Here is a 20,167-nt window from a genome sequence, read left to right as displayed (position 1 = left end):
AGTTTTCCGCGGCGGCGTTTCCACGGAAACCCACTTTTCCTACATATTCGTACCGAAATGTTTGATCATTTTCAGAAAGTCACGGCAAACAGACACGGGAAAATGTCCGAGCAGAACAGTAAGACTTCGCTGCCCCCAGGCACTTTTCCAGCGAGCAATTGTGAATTTCCCGAAAATTTTCGCAGCGAAGCTTCGATCAAACTGGCGGTGCGTAATGAAGGTAAAGGTGAGATTGAGTGGCGAACATACATATATACTTAAATGTATTATATATAGTTATTGATTTAAATAAGTAATCGTACTTTGATATGTGTCAGTAAATATAGCGATTTATCAAATGCTTACTAAATAAATTATTCTAAGATTAATATAAATTTTTCAGTAAGGTATCGATTTTGTCCTTGAAAACAGTTTTGATTTGATATTGAATAAATTATGCCATCTACAAATAACTATCATCAATAACAAAAGTCTATATCAATCTATATGCACACATAGAAATAAAAGCACGTACGTCGGCCGCAAGCACTTACACACAATCAGCAAGTAGAAAAGCTCAACCCACGTGACAACGATACTGACTGCTCAATGATATTATTTGTTATTGTAGAGATAGTTTTTTATTACTTTCTACCATAAATATATTATTATAGCTACGTAAGTATTCATATTACGAGTAACCGTAAAAGTAGTAAAATCGACTAAAATCATGTTTTATTTTTAATTTTGACAAAGAAAAAGCAATTTTTACATACTTTTTTTGGAACTCTATTTGGCGCTTCGTTGCATTGGCAGAAGATTTTTCTCGAAATTTCACAGATCTTCTGTTTGCTAGATTGCAGATTGTGCGGTCTGAAAATATTCACAAGTATTGTGCAAGTACTTTTCCAGTATGCAATTATTTTATACAAAAACAAAATCAAATACTTTTTGGACCAAACCTTTTATTATAATTTATGATTTAAATTATGACTACCATTTAAAACACCAAAGTGCTTTTCAAATGATGAATACCACGGATAGAAATCTTAGAATTTTTGGTTCTGAGAATCCCTTTACTTCCATCAGATGTCAGATAATGGATTCGAGGCACTGCTTGACAGTGACACCGAGAAAGGAGACAAACGTATATCAAAAGAGGATCTACGCCCTCGTATCAGGCACCGGCACTTTGCTCTTTTCATGTCAATCTCCCTCACAACTTGCAGGTGGCACAGAAAACAACTCCAGAAAGCTCATTTTCAGAGACTGCAGCTCTCAGAGCTGCATCCATTGAGATAAGATGTCTGCGTCCCAAATATCTCCCAAATATCCCCAGTTTCATATAAAACGTTGCCATATAATGTTTTCTTTCTTTTATTATATTATATATATACATACTGTGTGTGTATATAATGTCTTATATAAAATATGTCTTATATATAAATATATCAATAAATTTTCATCAAAGATTGTTTTAGTGTTTATGGCTCTCAAGTAGACAAACAGCATCCGTTCTACCGTACTTCGTCCCAAGAGTACGGATGGTATCCGCCAGGTATGTAGCACACAACTATAAATATACGTCTTTTACAATTCATAGTATATTTTAATTAATGATTCAGATGAGTACACTGTACCATGTGTATACTATCCGACTAAGCAAACGTTCAGCAGTCACTTGGCAGCGGCTGGAATGTACCGAAACCACTCGCTCAATACCAGCATGGACCCGAAGCAATGAAACAACAATGTGTAATATGGCATTTATTCATATTTCATAATATAATATTTATATAGAATATATAATGTAACATTCACTTACATGATCAATTATTGATTAAAAAAGGCACAGAAAAAAGAATCTGAGAATTTTTTGAGTCGCACAACGCAATTTTGTAATAATTTTTAATAAATTGATAAACACATATATTCTTTGTTATTTTATTTAACAATGGATATTTTTATGATAAGCTAAAGGGTAAACAACGAATGTTGCTTCAAAAATAAATGTGAATATCTTTTTTTTTCATTTAAAAAATAAAATTTAGTTAAAAAATAGTTTCACGGGACAACGTATATCTTTGGCCACCCTGAGGTCACCAAACCTTACTGCTTATAACTTTCATATATGAAAATATAATAAACAAGAGCTATACAAATATAAGTTATATAAAAAGAGCTAGAATTATATAAGAGTGAATGACATTTTGGTCAGATGCAATGCTATTTAAAATATAGAGATATTCACATTTATATTTGTATTAATATTTGTAAATCAAGAAAAGTATTAGTTGTATTGGTAAATAAATAGATCATGTCTCAGAAACTCGTTTCTGCCCTTGCGGCGAACACTAACAATTTTGCAATACACATTTTAAATAGCAACAACAACAACAGCTTATTCCATTTTGTATTTTTTTAAATAGACTTATGAAGTATAAATTATATACTAAGTTATAATGTTAACTTTTTATGTAATAATACATAAACAAATATATAAACCTTTCAAAGCTAACACGGCTTCACAATACCATATCTTAACATTGTTTATTTGTTCAATATCCTTGTTACATTCACAAATTATTTTAAATCATAACAGTCGTATGTATAGATAGATAGATAGATACAAAAGCTAATTTTTTTCATTTGATAGTAGAAGGTAGAGATATGTTTGTCTTAATGCAATCAGATCAGTTTTGAAGAATATATTAACCGCTTTGCTGCCAAGATTGTACATTCATTATAAGACAGCTAAAGGATTAAGGCCTTAAAGAGAGAAAACTATATTTATAATATAACAATACAAAAACAATTTAATATTTATCATACACACAAGGATAATATTTTGTGTATAAAACAACGACCCTTTACCTATAACTGCCACATTTCACATCCGTTATGAAAAAATTATACATCAGTAAAGGTACCCGTTTAATCCTAAGTTAATATATTTTATCATATTTAATGATGAAATGAATTAACACATTTCGTTGTAAGAAATCTAATTGAAACAACATTTTTATTTGTATTTCTAGCTCTCGGATTAACCGAACATCTAAATCTCTACTGTTACAAATGTCAAATTTAATATAATGCACATTTCGTTTGGTATATTATATTAATTAAATTGTTGTATATTTGTGTATAATACTGATTAATCAGTATTTTATTTATTTAACATATAATTAATACTAGCATGTCCATTCACACGTGTGTCGACACGAGAACGTATGGAAATCAGAGCAGATAGCCATAACACAAGTTTTGCTCATACATTTATAACAATATATGCTTTTTTTAATAAGAGACTATTCTAAGAATATCATGAAATTTTAAAACTATATAATATATTATTAAATTAAAAACGAAATAAGTTTTATTATATATTTTTATATGTTTAACTGTATTGTCTGTTTAATATGTCATGTTAACTTTTAAGCGTTGAAAATGACGAAATTGTATTGATTTATCGGTTATTTCATTCCTTTTCAATACAATTCAATACATTTTCATTAAATATTATTATTAAATATTTATATAAACAATCAAAAACACAAATAACTGACCATACGCTCTGGTGAGATAGCGACAGTTAATTTTGTTCAGATTTGACTTAGAATTAACTAACAATTTTATTAGTATAGTTAACATATATAAATGCGTAAACATTGAACGATAAGCATGAGTAATGTATGGATTGAAATAATACTGTCGAATCGAAGAAGCTACACTAACCGTTCACGCACATGTAAAAATTCTAAAAGGCTACGTTTCTCCGTATAAAAAATGGTATCAAACGAAAGAGTATCACAAAATCATATCACAATTTATAAACATAATACAAAAGATGATAGAAAATAATATAAAGAAAATTACATGTCGCCGAATATACCGGCGAATGTCTTGCGCAAATTTTTCATGGTGTCTTCCGCGTCTTCGGCGACGGACGCCGACAGAGATCCTTGACGAGAGAACCCAGACCGTTGCGGCACTTCTGGGACTTTGGTTGTAGATGAGCTCACAGTAGAACTTTGAGATGCTGAAATGATAAAACAGATTGTATAATATTATTTAATAAGATAGTTACGAATTAGGTGAGCTAAATGAAAATCTTAACGGTGCGATAAAAATTAAAAACCCTGCTTTAAATCAGAGATCAGTTTTAATTTGTCTAGTTTGATTAATGGACGTTTGGTCAATCTTTAAGTGTTCGGTCTAAGTGTCGCTAATTTCAACGTTTCAATTTTTTTTGAATAAATTTTAACAGCCTGCTCTGAAGACGTTTTCATTGGTTTCTTAGTAACTAAGCAACACTCATTGAAGACCAGGAGGAGATTATACCTTGAGAATCACGTCTTCCAACGGTCGATAGCGGAGGATTACCAGGAGGCGGATGATCAGGCTCAGCTGGAATCGGTGGCAATGGTCTCTCACTTCCGGTAGTTGGTATCGGAGGTGGTCCCGGTGGACCCGGTGGCGGTCCAGCTGGAGCACGATCTTCAGTGGGGGAAGATACAGATCCACGAGTCGATTTAGTAGCTTGCCCAGCATTGGCAGCAGCAGCAGTAGCTCCTGGTCGACATGTATTCTGAAAAACATTTTAATCCAATCTTCAAACCATTTTTAAAAAAACAAATGAACAATAGGTGTCACTGTAACCATTGCTTGATGTGACCTTACTCTCAAAAATAGTTTCAAGTTCAAGTTCCTTGTTTTTAGCAAAATTGAACGGAAACGAACCATTTGACACCATCTTAATTGTGTTATTTTTTGGCTAACCTGCATCCGTTGAGTTACAAGATCGGCAATGTGGCGACGGTCGTCTTCTTGAGTGTCTCCCATCAGAGAAAGAGCACTGTCGTTCACTTCGATTATGTACTCCTTACCATCTTTGGCAACGACCACTTCTAGAGCGCAAATTTCCAAACCGCCAAATAATTCGCTTACCTAAAAAAAAGTTTATAAGAGAATGCGATTTCACTACGACTAAAAAGTTGATCAAAAAATGTAGTACTTCGTCGACCCAGGTCTTGTAGCGTTCGGTCATTTGGAGTTGTTCGAGCATTGCAGATCCTTGATTTGTCTTCCAGTTGCCAGAGATAGATTTGCGCCTGAAAAGCAAAGAATGATAAAATAACGTCACTTTATAATGTGAGAGATATATATGATATATATGGTTTAAGCTAAAAATGCTGAAAAAGGTATGTACATACATATCTATGTTACAGTGAATGTGTATTTTTTAGCGAAATTATATTTTCACTAGTAGAAATATAATTTCATTGACTAGGTCAGTGAAAATGTACCAGGCAATTGATGTATAATTTCACTGGTCAATATTACTGAAACTGTATTGTTACACTGATTTTCACAGGTGATGTGTCACCCAATTTGACAGTTGCGAAACGTCCATTTGCTGTTCAAACCCAAACCTAACCTAACGAATCAACCATTATCAACTTGACCAAATGAAAGTTTAAAAACTATAGTTAGTTTTAGAAGTTTGTTTTAGTTATTTCGTTTTGTTTGGGTTTAAATATTTTGCCATTAGCAGGTAGTGTATCGCCATACAACTATTTTTTGAAACTAAATTTTGAGGGTGATGGTCGTCTATATTTAGTTCAGATACGGCGTTGAAAGAGGGGGGGGGGCAGGTGGGGACGTCTGCTCACAACAAATACAAAAACGTAACACAGACTTTACAAAAATTAAATGACGCACACCTGTTTTTGAGATAAGCGTTAAACGATAATAAAGGGTGGGCGTTTTCAATATTTAGTTTCGTCCAATGAATAAATTCTGCGAATTTCGGTCAAAGTAGATACGGCCGATAAACATGTTTGACATAGGCGTAAAAGATTTTTTTTGTTGAGAATAAGCGTCTCACTGTCTCGCAAAATAATGGCGCACCATTGATTTTGGAGCGGCACTAGTCACTCGGGTATATTGAGAGAAAAAATACTACCCTACTTCCAAAGTAACAAGTATAGCGAATAACATTTTAACAATGCCATAACCAACTTTAAAATCAGTTTTATATACAATTTAATATGTAATATTATTTGGTACACAATTCAGGAGAAATATACTACAAATATAATATTATGTCTTAATTAAAAAAAGAATACATATAATCAAATACAGTTGACGCATATGCATGAGAAGTTGTATGTATTACAATATATGATATCAGCGCAAAAAATAGCTCTAAGATCATAAAAAGATCGATAAATATAATTTTCATTAAATTTAGACAATACACCTTCATGACTTCATCCAATTCTTAGATGAGATCATTCGAACCGCACAAAAGCAATCTTCTTCGGGACGGTTCTAGACTTCCAGTATAATACTAATATAATGATGAGATTACTATATTTTCTTCAGTAATTGGCGTTTGAGTTAATGTAAATATTTTTTACGCCTCCGTAAAAGTCCCGATCGAAAACTCTTAACATTAATTGTTGAGTCAATTATAGGTTAGCCAAGATTTTCTTTGTATTTTAATTTTTTTTGAGTGACCATTGTTTTTGATTAGCTTCGTCGATAAAAAACATAGTAAGTAGTTTTAAGGTAAAATTTAATTGTTACATAAAAGCTTTGTAGTTGCTTCCAATCTTTTGCACATGGACGTCGAATTTAGCGTCGATGTAAGGCTCGAATGTACAGTAGGATCCGGAGATGGCTACCACTCCTGCCATATCCTGTAAAATAAAAATTAGTTAAATTTTAATGCTAGGTTTTAGTCTTATTAATATTACAATAGTTGGAATCAACAATCACTAAAAATCATGTTAAATTGTACGTATTATAATAAATTATTATGTACGTCCAATATATTTTCTGATCTCATATTCGATGTGGTCAGTATTATTATACAGAAACCGTTTCGTTGAAATTGCATGCTTTCGTCATGCCATTTTCGAGATTCGCCATAGTGAAAAGCAACAGAATGCATATTGCATTGTGACACGATACGTGTAAGTTCAGTAAAAGTCTAAAGTAAAATTAAACATAACCTAATCAGTAAACACTTGATTGATAGATGATTTTGTCTCTATAATGCATTTTATTACTTGATCCTGGTATATTAAAATACATCGATGATTATAAATAAATTAAATAGATAGATAGAGAAATATATAATATATAATACTAAGTAGCTTATGAGTGCGAAGCATTGACGATGTCAGCGAGGGTTAAGTAGGGTTTTGCTATGTTCTTAAGGTTCTTCGGACCATGTTGAGAGTTGTAAATAACATAGTGCTATGATGCTATGAATATGGATATGAATGGCTCTAATAGGTAAGACTTGCAATTAAAATGAAGGGTAACATTGTAGTTAACACTGTTGAAAAACATTTGTATCGTGTCTTCTATTTATTAAATTGATTATTTATATATGTTTATATGGGTAAGTTACCTGAAAATCTGAGATGTTCTCCACCTTCACTTTTCCAACCCCTCCGTGTGCGTGCCCAATTTTCAGAACCACTGGGAAACGAGGAACAGTTACCTGTGAACAAAAAAGAGATAATTCAGCATTTGAATACCTTTATATAAAACATTTATTTTAGACAAAACATAACCATTTAATTTCTTGTTTAGTAAATAAATTGTCTTAGGTTTAATATTAATTGTATTTAGAACTTTAAGTAAGTATATAGTACTTTATATTGAATATAATCATATATAATATTTCAAACCCTAAATATGTTTGAATTTATAATGTAAAACTAAATTATAAATTTATTGTCCAAAAATATATAAAGCATAATTATTTCGAATAGCAAATATATTAAACATCCTAAATGTAAACTAAAAGTAATTATATTTTTACTATTTATTATTGTTTTATTTAATATTTTGATGTTATCAAGTTATTTTTTAGTTGTAAACTTTACATACTTCATATAATATGAAGTAAATAAAGTAAATATACGGTTTATTTACTGTTATTAAAAGTTATTTTTAATATCTTCAAACCATTTTTTTTTTAGATTTTGACATTAAACATCTTATGTATTACTCATTAGTTGTACAATACTAATAATGGGTATAAAGTAAATATGCATTTTTTATGATTTATTATTTTAATAGTGGCTTTTAAATATTATATAATATTTAAAATCATATTAAAAGTAATACTATTTATACTTAAGGCTACATTTAAATGCGCCAGGATAATGTTTTTAGTATTTACATATAGCACATTATTATATAATTTAAATATATTATATATTACACAAAAACGATGACCTCATTGATGGTTTTATCAATTTTTAAACCATTGATTTTTTGGCTTCTTATATGGATATGTATTAGAATTAATAATAAGAAATACGTATTAATTTACTTTTTAGGCAATGAAAATAAATTAGAATATTTAAATATTTTATTTCTTAAAATTTGGCGGTCATGTGTGTCACACAGACGGAAAAATCGGATTTTTAATGGCGCGGCGAGCCAGCAATATAAAGGATAACTCAATGAAAATTTAAATATAAAATTAATAAATTCCGAGCTCACCATTGGTTTACTCCCCCCCTCCCCGAGCGCCATTGAAGAGCCTGTGTTACAGTTAGTTCAGTGGTGCACAAATTATTTTATTTCCGACCCCTCCGGTTTCGTTTTAAATTTTGTCGCGACTCATGAATAGACGCTTTTTTAATCGTCAACATAGTTAAAGTGAAATTATTTGTCACACCGTCACACGTCATCGTCATCATGCGTTAATTGCTCGGCAGTCGCTAAAAGACTCAGATAGTACGCGGTGTTCATCGCGTCGCTTTAACACTACACCTGGCGACTTTTGGGACTGTCAGTTCACCCCTATTGTCGTCTCAGAAATGAATATAAATTTAAATATTTAACTGCTATTTTATTTGTTGATGCCTTATTTTTTTGTTAAAAAACAAATTTCTTTGAATTTTACGACCTCAAAAAAGTTTCTTCCGATCCATGATTTGTGCATTACTGCTCTAGACATCTGGCGCTCAAAGATATTACAATTTTTAAGAGAGCTGACCGCCGGGGCACCACTAAAAGGCGCCCACAGAGACTGCAGCCTTGCGCCACGGAGACTAAGCTTTAGAGTGGCCTACACCACTACGTCCTCCAGAGATTTAAATTAACCTTTCATAATATGTATTCTAAAAACATAATTTAATTTATTTTTACACTATTAGATAATTGTAATATAAAAATATCCATGACGTTTTAATTTTTGAAATAAATAAAAAATTCATGTTTTTAATTTTGGGGAATTTTAATTTACTTTGCCCGATAAAGCAATTGGGAAAACCTTTAATAGTAGATAAAGAATAGAAGCAGCACTTTACTAACCGCAAAGTAAAAATATAATAGAATAGAGATAAGATAAATATAATATTTATTTATTGCATTACATATAAATATATAAACACAGCTTTTTAATAAAAAAAATAAATTCAATAAATTATATTATTAATATAATATAATTATAATGTCTTAGTTTGTATTATTTTCTTATGCATATAAAAATCATAGATCTATGTATTATAATTATAGATACGCGTATTTACCACTGTATATAATTCGTTGATTAGATTAGGTCAGCTTGTGAAGTATATGATCTTAACATAATAATACATTGTTTATATTTTAATAAAAATATTGATGTAAACGCAGCATTAATATTATAATTAAAAAGCAGTTTTGTGTTGTATTATTTTTTTCTGGGTCACCTCAAAGGTGACAGCATCGCCAAAGTGTAAGCCTTGTATGGTCAGGATGTAACTCTTTATCATACATATCATTCAGAAATTATTACCCGATTGTTTGCTCTGTAGGGTCGAACAATGCAATGGGCTCGAGGAAGTTTACTTCTAAATTTAGATTGTGTCATGATCTGATTCACTGAGGAAGCAGCAAAATAAATAATGAATCGATGACCATTTCTGGAAGTAGTTTAATCACATTGTATAACATATAAATAATAATAATGGTTGATCTATATCAATACTATCTCATCTAGTATTAAGATATCCTATGTAATAGATATTATATTTATTATTCGATTCAGATTCTTCGTCTTCGTGGTGTCATGTATCGCGGTTTGGCTTTCTCAGCATCTGTCAAGGATGATAGTACTGATTTGTACTGTGAAATGTGTAGGTACGAGTATATTAATTGTTATGTCAAAACAGGCTTTCACGCTTTATCGGACCGCTGGAGCATAAAATTATGTTTTTCATTGCATTAGTTATTTATTTATTTTAATAAAATATCTTACAATTTATTTTTTAATATAAAAAAAAAACAGTGAAATCTGCGCAGCTATAAACTTTATGATACTTTACCCAAATGGTAGTAAACACAAAATGAAATACACTAATATGAGTGGTAGTAAATCCATGCTTTAAATCACTATAATTTAAATACATAAAAAATGACTCATTATTAAAAAAAAAATTAACCGAGATTATTAAGTTTGTAAAATTTTAACCGAGATTACGCTAGTTTAACGTGATTTAACACGTTAATTATAGAGTATTACTAACGTTTCATTGATTCAATAGTAACGTTAAAATATGTGAATAACTATGATGGAATGCTGACCATTCGTCGAAATATGTAACCATACATTACTCACTAAAAACAAATGTGGTTAAACAATAAAAAATTAGTTTAAAAATGTCAAACCTCGAAAGACCACACAAAAAATATATACAATTTTTTCAAGAGAGACGCATTTATTGTATCTTTCTTGAAAGTTTAATTCAAGAGCTTTAAAAAAGCTCTTTTCGATTATATTTCACGGATTTATGACCAATAAAGTGTCTTTCGCCCCCATATATCGCTCCAATTGAAAGACACGTTCCAAATTTTTGCGATTGCACCGAAATAATACGACTTATTTTCGCTCGCCAAAAAATATTATTGAGACGATCTTGCATGCTTTCGATTAGAGATGAAACATAATAATGAGATATACAGTAAGTAGAAAACACAATGGTCAATATGGTCTTGAATGGGCATTGTGCAGTGAGTCGAGCCATATGTCATACGTTACACGGCAGTATATCAGTGTAGCGTTTAACGTGCATAATTTATTGTTACAAAAGCAAACGTTTACCAAACTTTGACATTTGGTGGTATATTGTAGACGTATAGATAGAAACATTCAGTGGCTTTCTAATCCTTTCGTTTGTACATTGTATAATGTTTCTAAGAGTTGGCAGGCTTTGTAAGGTTTGATCTATGAATTTTTGTATTTTATGTTTAAGTGTCGTTAAGGGTCTAATAAATTCGTATATTATCATAAAAACAGTAGTCTTCTTATTTTGTAATATAAATTATTAGAGAATATTCTCTATAAACATAATATTTCAAGCTGATTTGAAAGTTCATCATGCGGATGTTGGTAGCTCGCAAAAAAATTTAAAAGCTTAAATCAATATTGCAAATGCTAAGAGGCGTTTTTTTTAATCTTGTTTGTACTTATAACGAATGCAGTGTAAAATATATACAGAATAACTTTGAAAATTCAAAACCCGGAAATGTTTTATTTATTTTTAATCTAAGCAAACACATGAATCATGAACGGAAAAATATATATAATGGCAACAATATTGTTTTGATTTATTTTGATCATGCCCAATAAAATTTGCGTTATGACCGAACCAAGCGCGAGTTTTCCGCTCGCTCTTGTACCGCTAGCATCAGTGACTTACAGGCGCGCGGTAAGCATATTTACTATTAAACATTCAGAAAGACGAAATAAAGATTCCCACAGCAATACAGATGTTAAACTGGTCCTTTGAGTCTGATAGTATGCCCTTCTCTCGAGGTGAGAAGTGAAAAAAGTATTTTAAAAATAAATGTTTAGAAAATATTTATTTTATACGTTTATTTATTTAATATTTTCTCTATACATGAAAAATATTTTAAATTAATTAATCACATTTGTTTCAAAATAAAATTATTACCATGAATAAAAAACTGAATTGTACACAAATAGTTTTTAATGAGTCAATTCACAAATTAATCTTTTTTAATTATCATATTATAATATCAGAAAATATACGATGCCCAACATTAATTCTTGTTAATAACAAATAATAAGTTTTCGCTCCGAATCATCGCATTAGTTACACTATCGAAAACGGGGAGGAACGTTAGACTTCACCCCAATTCCCAAACACAGCAGTGCTGAATTTTTCTTTCAAAATATACTTTTTTTAGGAACTATTTCATTTCTGATTTGGGATAGAGTTATGTCAAACTTAAATCATGCGATGCTATGCCTGGATGGCCTTTAGAAGATCAAGAAGAGCAGCTGATTTTCACTGAGATTTTTTTTTACAATACTGTAGCAAGCGATGCGTAACTATATATCAAAGAAGACATCAATAAATAAATATATTATTAATATATACATTTATTATGGTTAAATAATGTAAATATATTTAATACATATCAAGCCACAAAAATAAAAAATAAATTAATTACGTAATGTTGACATTAAATATAATAATTAACTTTCCCACAAAAGAGGATAAAATACCTAGTAACATTTTTTTGTATATATTGACATGGATATTGAAAAGTAAACATGTACTTTCAAGTTTAACCGAAGATTTGGTTCTGTGAATAGTTACATAATGTATTTACACAAAAAAAAATCTAAATTTTCAGAAAGGATAAAATTACATTTTATAATTTAATTAAAATAATATATGGCCATTTTGCCATTTAATGATTCAAATTGATACAGCAATTAACTTTTGGCACGGCAGCCATAGCTTTACAACTCACGGTTATAAAGAAAGATTTATTACTATAATTAATTAATCTTCAAAAAAATATATTGCGTCAGCATTAGTGGATATTTTATAAATGTAACAATAATTTTTAAATAAAAGCTTATGTATTACAAATAATGTTTCTGAATAATAATAATAACTTATAGCACAATTTAAATATACATACATACCAGGCGTGGGCGGTGAGATACTTTCCCTCTCGATCGCTCGCGTGTTAAGTGACGAGAGTGAGTGAATAAAGGCATGCGGACCCGCATGCCCTTATTCACTCACTCTCGTCATTTTGTATTTTGTATTAATCACAAATTAGGTATTCCAAGATTTTCCTAATCTCACGGTTAAATATGGCATGGGTAATTAAAATAAAATTTGCTTAGATTGTGTATATATCGATTTTGCGCTGTAATAATATTGTGTTTACAATGTTGTAATGCAAGAGTTACAAGTAATAAATAAAGGTAAATCAACACACCTAATTATTTCCTCTGAATATTTCTGTACTGGCATTTGAGTCATTACCCTCAAGTTCATAAGAAAAGGAATGTGTAATAGTAGATTCAACTTAATCTCTCTCCGACCACAAAAGGTTGCGAACTTCTGACCGGAACAGGACCGCGGTTCCGCACTAAGCAGCCCACATACTTATATCACTCAATTCATTCACTGCACTTCAGTTTCCATACGGCTACGGAGTCGGACGGTCGCGCGTTCTTTATCGCTCTCTTGAATCCAAACTTTGATCTGTTTACGACAGTTTTATTTCGCATCCATAAAATCAGTGACAATTTTGTAACATACCGCAACGTCGAACGTGTGATATGACAGGTAAACTATTACATAAGTGAAACAATGTGCAAAATTAACGTTTATTTCATCGCGTACATAAGATGCATAATTTTACCCTTTTGAATGGATATTTTTAATTCTATTTAAATAGATCAGATCATATTTAATCTTATTAAAATAAAATAATGTTATGTTGTTATCTGAGATGAAATGTTTACACGTTCCACGAGAGAGCTCTATCCGATTACACCTCTCAAAGTCGATTGCTGCGACACTACTTTTGCATTAACAACCGAGGAAGATTATGCCAATTTTTATTTACTTAATCGTGTGTGTGTTTAATTAATTATTCGGTTAAAGTTAATGTGTCTGTGACACTGTGGCAGTCGAAGCGGCGAAAGGTCATTTTATTTTCGGATCAGTTTCAAAACGTCATATCAATTAATTTAATTCATTTAAAAAACAGTACAGTTTATATTTAACTTGTTCACCGGCATCTGGTATATATGGTTAATATTTTGTGTGAAGCGTTGTTTGTGTATTTATATAGTACAAGAACTTCGATTAGATGATTAACTGAGGATGTAAACAAAGTATGGTTAATAACGGTTGTAAAGACCGCTATCCACTGTCAGTAAAAAATCTAGGTATACTGGTATACATAGTTCAGTTATATTGATTGATTATAGTCTTAAAGGTCATCGGGATATTTATCAATTATAATATATACTTTTATACGCTGACTCTAATTTTAAAGTAAGTTATTAGTACTTTTTAATATATTATACCAAACACATAAAATATATGAATTTGTGATATTTAACTTTACATAGCAAAAAATGTATACAGGGGTTTTAAGATTTATGAATATAAACATTGTCAGTAGTATGTTGTTTTATTATTATATGAATAAATTTAATTTTAGTAGAATTTTAATAAGGTATTAAAACTTGTGCTAACTGATTTATGAATATGCAAGTCTTTAACCAAAATAGTGACAAAATCTCTCGATGCGAGAATTCAAGTAGACGTCATCTATATGGATTTTGAGAAGGCCTTTGACAAGGTTTGTCATGGGCTATTAATAAAAAAAAATTTTCGGACATATTTCTCTATAATATTTTGTATTATCGATACAATATATGATCTATTTAAAATTTTATTAATTTATTTAGAATTCTTGTATCAGGTTAGTTTTATTAAAATTAGGATGACGTATTTTATATTGTCTTATCTTAAAACATGCATAATTATCTTTAATCGTGGTTTTTAAGAAACCGCATTTTTTAAATATTCATGCGGTTAGTAAAATATTATCGTATTATGTCATTGACACGTTATTTTATCATTACATTATCTATGAAATTTCTTTTAAAATCTATTATACGCATATGTACATACATCATGCATTTTAAAATATCACAGATGAGATCATGAGCTTATCAGGGTTGGGCAAATAATGATGCACAATCTCAAGAATTTTGCTCAAGAGCCAGACCTTCCTACGTTCGGAGAAAACTATAACTCTAACTGACGCAATTTAGAATAAATCTGTCACGAAACCGAAAATAAAATTTAATTTTATATAGGGCTTCTAACCATAATTTAGTTTTAAGCTTTCAAAAGTCCAAACACGCGAGCCGCTAAATAGCATATTTTGGTAATTATAGAAGAACGTTTTCGGGTCATTTTTAAAACATTCCACTTTAGTCACACGTTAAATTCTTCTCAAATTAACGCCACATTCTGTGAAAACTTTCACGACACGCTCATAATTAAAGAACCATCAACGCACGGCAGCTTTTACGTAACTTTAACTTTGACGAAAGACCCTTTATAATTTAGATAAAATTTATTGAATGGTTTATGCTCTTGACGCTCGGAGACGATGCTAAAATTAATTTGAATATAAGAAATTTAATTAAATTAAATAGATAAAAAAACAAGTTGTTGACAGTGTTACAAATGAGCTGGCGATACGAGAAATGAACCTTGACGAAATGATAAACCGGTCGATTAATCGTGCGCTTAAGTTTTAACGCGTCGGTTAAACCACACCGAGCTATTGTTAACTAATTAACTTAAAAACTCGACTGTTTCGAATGTGTGGAATTTTTTTGTTGGAACTGTGAGTTCTGTTACAAAACCTGTTTTAATTGAAAATTGATCTGTACAGTGTTTTGGATAATGTTTAAGATTATTTGTAGGCAAGTTAAATCATTCAGATTGAATAATATAACGAGACGAGACAGTTACATCGTTAGAGTGCATATATCATTTTTATTGTAATTTAAAACGTAAGATCACTTTAGGCTCTTAACTGAAGATTTCCTTTCTCTTTATATGTTAAGTATGTATTTAAATTGCAAATACTATTTGATAATAAACTAGCTTCTAAAACATCACATTGATGAATTATATCCGTTGTGATTTGAACTGTAATATAATCTAGTTAGATTGTTATAGAGAAGCGGTACAAAAATGTTTAACTATTCAACATGTATTTATTTTAATGTTCGTCATTGTCACTAAAATATAAGTATCAAGCAATAAACCGAAATTTTCTTAGTCACTAAAAATAGAAAATACATATAATCGACTTTACAGAATATTCAAGTTTGTCCTTCTATTTGTCTATGTCAGTAAATTCCAACCTATATAGTTAGTTTTAAAAATTATTATCCCTATTTGGCGACTCTTTGAATGAGTGCTGTATTAAGACTGTCTTTATTTTCTTAATCACTTCATATTTATAGTAAACATATATAATTAATGATAATTACAAATAATTAATTTTTTGAGTCCAAAAATTTAAGCAATTATATACGTACTTGCTTCACAACTCAATAATACGAATCAATTAAAGATGATCGATGAGAAATGAGTGCTTTTCCCCAGATTCATTGCTAATTTTATGGTAAATGTTGAAGGATACACAGTTGAGAATCAAACGTTATGCAAATGTTTTAACGTGACAACGAAAACATTCGCAGTTTTTAAAATATTTTATATGCACAAACCGACGCCATAGCACACATATTGTTATCGTACATGGCTATAAAAATTCCTAAGTCACTATAACCGGCCACGAGATGATATTCAGCTAAAGAAACACTCTTATCAAAATCCAATGTTTATTTATAACGCCCACGTTGTTCCAGCGTATTGACAAAAGCGACTTCCATGAATATATTTCGCTAGTACACAAAAAACTGCGGTAACACCTCTTTCAAGATAACCTTAACGTAATGACGCATGGTTTCGGTTTATTATCTGTGAATCAGAGATGCGTGTTTAAAGTTAAACGGTAACCCAAAGGTTGCGTAATTTTGAGTTAAGGTCGGTTTAAGAAACATTATTGTAGTACCAGCATAGGGACGTTAATCATGTGAGACATGTGGGACGTGACAGGTTATGTTGTTCAATAGAACAATCGTCTGCAATTCATCCAATTGCGCTCCGATGGGCTCATCCGAAACGAAAACATCAATTAAGAACAGTTGTCAACAGATTGAGACATTAAGTGTGGTAGCAAAACAACGGTTAAACGCACGATTTGAAACTGTGGCTCTCGAGCCGTATACGGCTTTTCACTGATTCCGAGCGCATTAGCGTAGTAACTGTAAATTTAATTCGTTGAAATAAAAATTGTGTTAGATTCTTTATTTACTTTTTTTCTAGTTATATACTTTTTTATCATTTTACGATATTGTTTTCAGTGACTATTGAGTTGTCAAATTTACGTGATAATTGTTCATATCGTATCTGTCAGAACAGTAGGAGTGAAGTTACATATAAGTTAAGATTTTGCGAAACATATTTGAGCTTTATTATAAAATATTATATTTGCGCAACAATAATAAGCATCGCAGTAAATGCGTGATCGCGATCGATGATAGAAATATAATTGAGTTGGGTTTAATAATTTACGCAACTAAGATTCTAGAGTGTTAAATAAAAGCAGTAATTCAATATGTATTTGTTTATGGTGGATATACGTTGAGCGCTTCTTAACTGCAGTAAAGAAAATATGGCACTACGAGTATCTGTTAAAATGCTTTTGATTCTTTCAATGTAAACTTTTAAATTCTCCCCTATTTCTTAGAATACCGGCGGTTGTATATCAATAGATCACAATTCCCAGATATACGTGTGTTTGTTACAGTAATTATTTGTATTTGTGTTATATATTGTAAGACAATTTGTATATTATTTTTTATTATATGTGCATAGCTTAGAATTTTTATAGAATTATAAATTAGGATCACTCTTATTTTAATTTAATTTATTTATTTAACATAAAGATAAAATTACACAGAAAAAAATATACGTGAAAAAAATTACATGAGGAAAAAAACATGCAAACAATAATACACGCAATAAAGTTTCGCTTTTGATATTTATTGTGTGAATTTTATAATGTGTAATTTCTTCCTAGTGTAATTTTATTAAATTACGCTAGGTGTGATTACACGTATTTTTTCTGTGTAATTTAATCATATAAAAAACTTAATTAGTATTAAAATATTAAGCTGTGTTTTATTCTTAACATAGGTGGACCAAATAATTAAACAGGAAAAAATTTAAAATGTTAAATTAATATTACTATTGAATGTTTGATTTAACCTAAAGAATATTTAAAAAAATCAATATATTATGTATACCATATGGTGCATTTAAAAGTAGCTCCAAACTGCAATTTATCTTATATATAATGGTTCTAAGCCGTCTCTGTCGCTTCCGCTTCCGAACGCGCGCGTTTTAAAAAGAAACATTATATGCTCAATATTCTACTTTATAAATCGTATAGAGTTGTATGAGTGGTGTATATAAATACACGTAAACAAAGGAAATATATATTATAATAATAAAAATTTAAATTTGCTCCGATTGGTAATGCGTTCTGTTGTCTCGACCAATGAAAAATAAGCATTCAAATATAAAACAAGATGGCCGACAGTACCGTGACAACAGTTTTAAATAATTATTATTTAATAATAAAATTTTGTTACGCGACAAAAATTTTTGTTACGCGAAGAAAAACGCCGTGATTATATCATATTTCACTGTTTATTTATTTGCACAGAAATGTGCGCAGCGAGCGCTTGTCAGATGACAGAAGAACTGTCACATGTAAGCAAATTTGAAAGGGAATTCCCGGTTTTGGGCGCGCTTGAGAACGAACTACGAAATTGATTTTAACGATTTAAATTGTAAACACTTATCAAAATATGCATAAAAATCATTAAATTCTAAAAAAATATTTTTTTAAATATGTTTAGTTTGTACGGGATTTAAAATATAATATAAATAATGTGGATTTGTATTAGCTTCTCTATGCAGAAAAAATGTGTATCTAAATTTTGGCGAACGTTGGCAATTTAAAGTTATAGTTCTTAAAGAATTTTTAAAATTTCGCTTGAAAAAACATTTTCAACAAAAAAGGGCAAAGTTTCAAAATAAGTATTATTCATTACCAACCAACTACTAAGCACATAGTGTTGCAAAAATAAAAGTAGCTCCAAACTGCAATTTATCTTGATAAAAATGTAGTTGTAGATGATGCATTTAAAAGTAGCAATAAAAAAATTAGCATATGTTTTTCGGGGTACTTATAAACGTGCTGTACAACGTCTATAATTAATGTTTTAATTATTACACCATATAAGTCACTACCTACATAAGGATATGAAGATATTGTATCTCTCAGATTCACTTGTTGTTGTACTTTCAGCATTATCTCTGATTACTCAAGATACCATATGTAACATCATAATAAAAAAATAAAATGCAGTAAAAGCATATATGACGCTTTGTATCATATGCATATGTATGTCTATTAAAAATCTAATTAAATAAATAACCAATACGATGGAGCTCTAGTGAAAGTTATTGCTTATTAAATCGTATCTAAGAAATGGATTCAATAATTTAAATCAACGATTACCTCAGATTGAAAATTTCATGGGTTAATATTGAGGTAATAAATTGAAATTGCTCTAGGTCGTAATTTATATGATATGAAAAATACTACATATGTATGTATAAAAAGTAATATTTTATTTGAACGGCAAAGTTCAAATGGAATGTGTCAAGTTTTAATTTAACTTAACCAAATTTTATCGATATACTTTTTTTCGTATCACGTCTAATTTTCATAAGTGGTTGTTCGCCGATTTTTTCACCACCCATAATTCACTTAGCATTCGTCGTTCGTTCTGTCATATCTAAAATTACTCATGCACATCGCGTAGGAATGCTCCCGTTGCAATTTTGAAATTGTTTATTGAGAAAAGGAACCGAAAAACGGGAGCGTGGAACCCACGATATGTGACTCGCGCATAATGGAATTCCTCAGTTCCAAGTGTGTGTATGTAGTTAATGTTTGGAAAACACTTTTGACGCTTCGCTCAAACATTTGAGGTTCGCTAATATGAAAATAAGGTATCGAATGTCGGGGAATTAACGACGCACTCGAGATTACGCAAATAAAGACTTCATTCAGTGTGCGAGAAATCAAACTAGGAGTTAAAATAACTCATTGGTTCAAATTTTACCGGCTGTGTTAAAAAACAACCGTGTGACTGTGTCAC

The 20,167-nt window shown here is 30.4% G+C and overlaps 3 protein-coding genes across 3 annotated transcripts in view; 2 read left to right on the top strand and 1 right to left on the bottom strand.

The window, feature by feature from the left end:
- Positions 1-1,078: 1,078 nt before the first annotated feature.
- Positions 1,079-2,709, top strand: LOC148230547 (piercer of microtubule wall 1 protein). Its single transcript, XM_088195684.1, has 3 exons — positions 1,079-1,184; positions 1,451-1,537; positions 1,605-2,709. Exons 1-3 carry the CDS (start codon positions 1,079-1,081, stop codon positions 1,721-1,723), a joined length of 312 nt encoding a protein of 103 aa, XP_088051810.1. The 3' UTR covers positions 1,724-2,709.
- A 3-nt stretch (positions 2,710-2,712) lies between these two features.
- Positions 2,713-20,167, bottom strand: part of Syn (synapsin) — a 138,892-nt gene continuing 121,437 nt past the window's right edge. The window contains exons 10-15 of the mRNA XM_088194623.1: positions 7,406-7,498; positions 6,574-6,686; positions 4,997-5,093; positions 4,762-4,929; positions 4,324-4,570; positions 2,713-4,021 (exon numbers count right to left, since the gene is read on the bottom strand). Of these exons, the coding sequence (XP_088050749.1) occupies positions 3,855-4,021; positions 4,324-4,570; positions 4,762-4,929; positions 4,997-5,093; positions 6,574-6,686; positions 7,406-7,498 (885 nt within the window). The 3' untranslated portion in view covers positions 2,713-3,854. The remainder of the gene's footprint in view (positions 4,022-4,323; positions 4,571-4,761; positions 4,930-4,996; positions 5,094-6,573; positions 6,687-7,405; positions 7,499-20,167) is intronic.
- LOC148230546 (tissue inhibitor of metalloproteinase-like) overlaps positions 13,477-20,167 on the top strand; it is a 41,860-nt gene continuing 35,169 nt past the window's right edge. The window contains exon 1 of the mRNA XM_088194629.1: positions 13,477-13,613. Coding sequence (XP_088050755.1) covers positions 13,607-13,613 — 7 coding nt within the window. The 5' untranslated portion in view covers positions 13,477-13,606. The remainder of the gene's footprint in view (positions 13,614-20,167) is intronic.

Source organism: Plectrocnemia conspersa, unplaced genomic scaffold, assembly GCF_051122295.1.
Source record: "Plectrocnemia conspersa isolate PC_06_02 unplaced genomic scaffold, ASM5112229v1 ptg000010l, whole genome shotgun sequence".
NCBI classification, from domain to species: domain Eukaryota; kingdom Metazoa; phylum Arthropoda; class Insecta; order Trichoptera; family Polycentropodidae; genus Plectrocnemia; species Plectrocnemia conspersa.
Note: the sequence above shows the minus strand (reverse complement) of the source record. Positions and strands in the feature narration are given on the sequence as shown.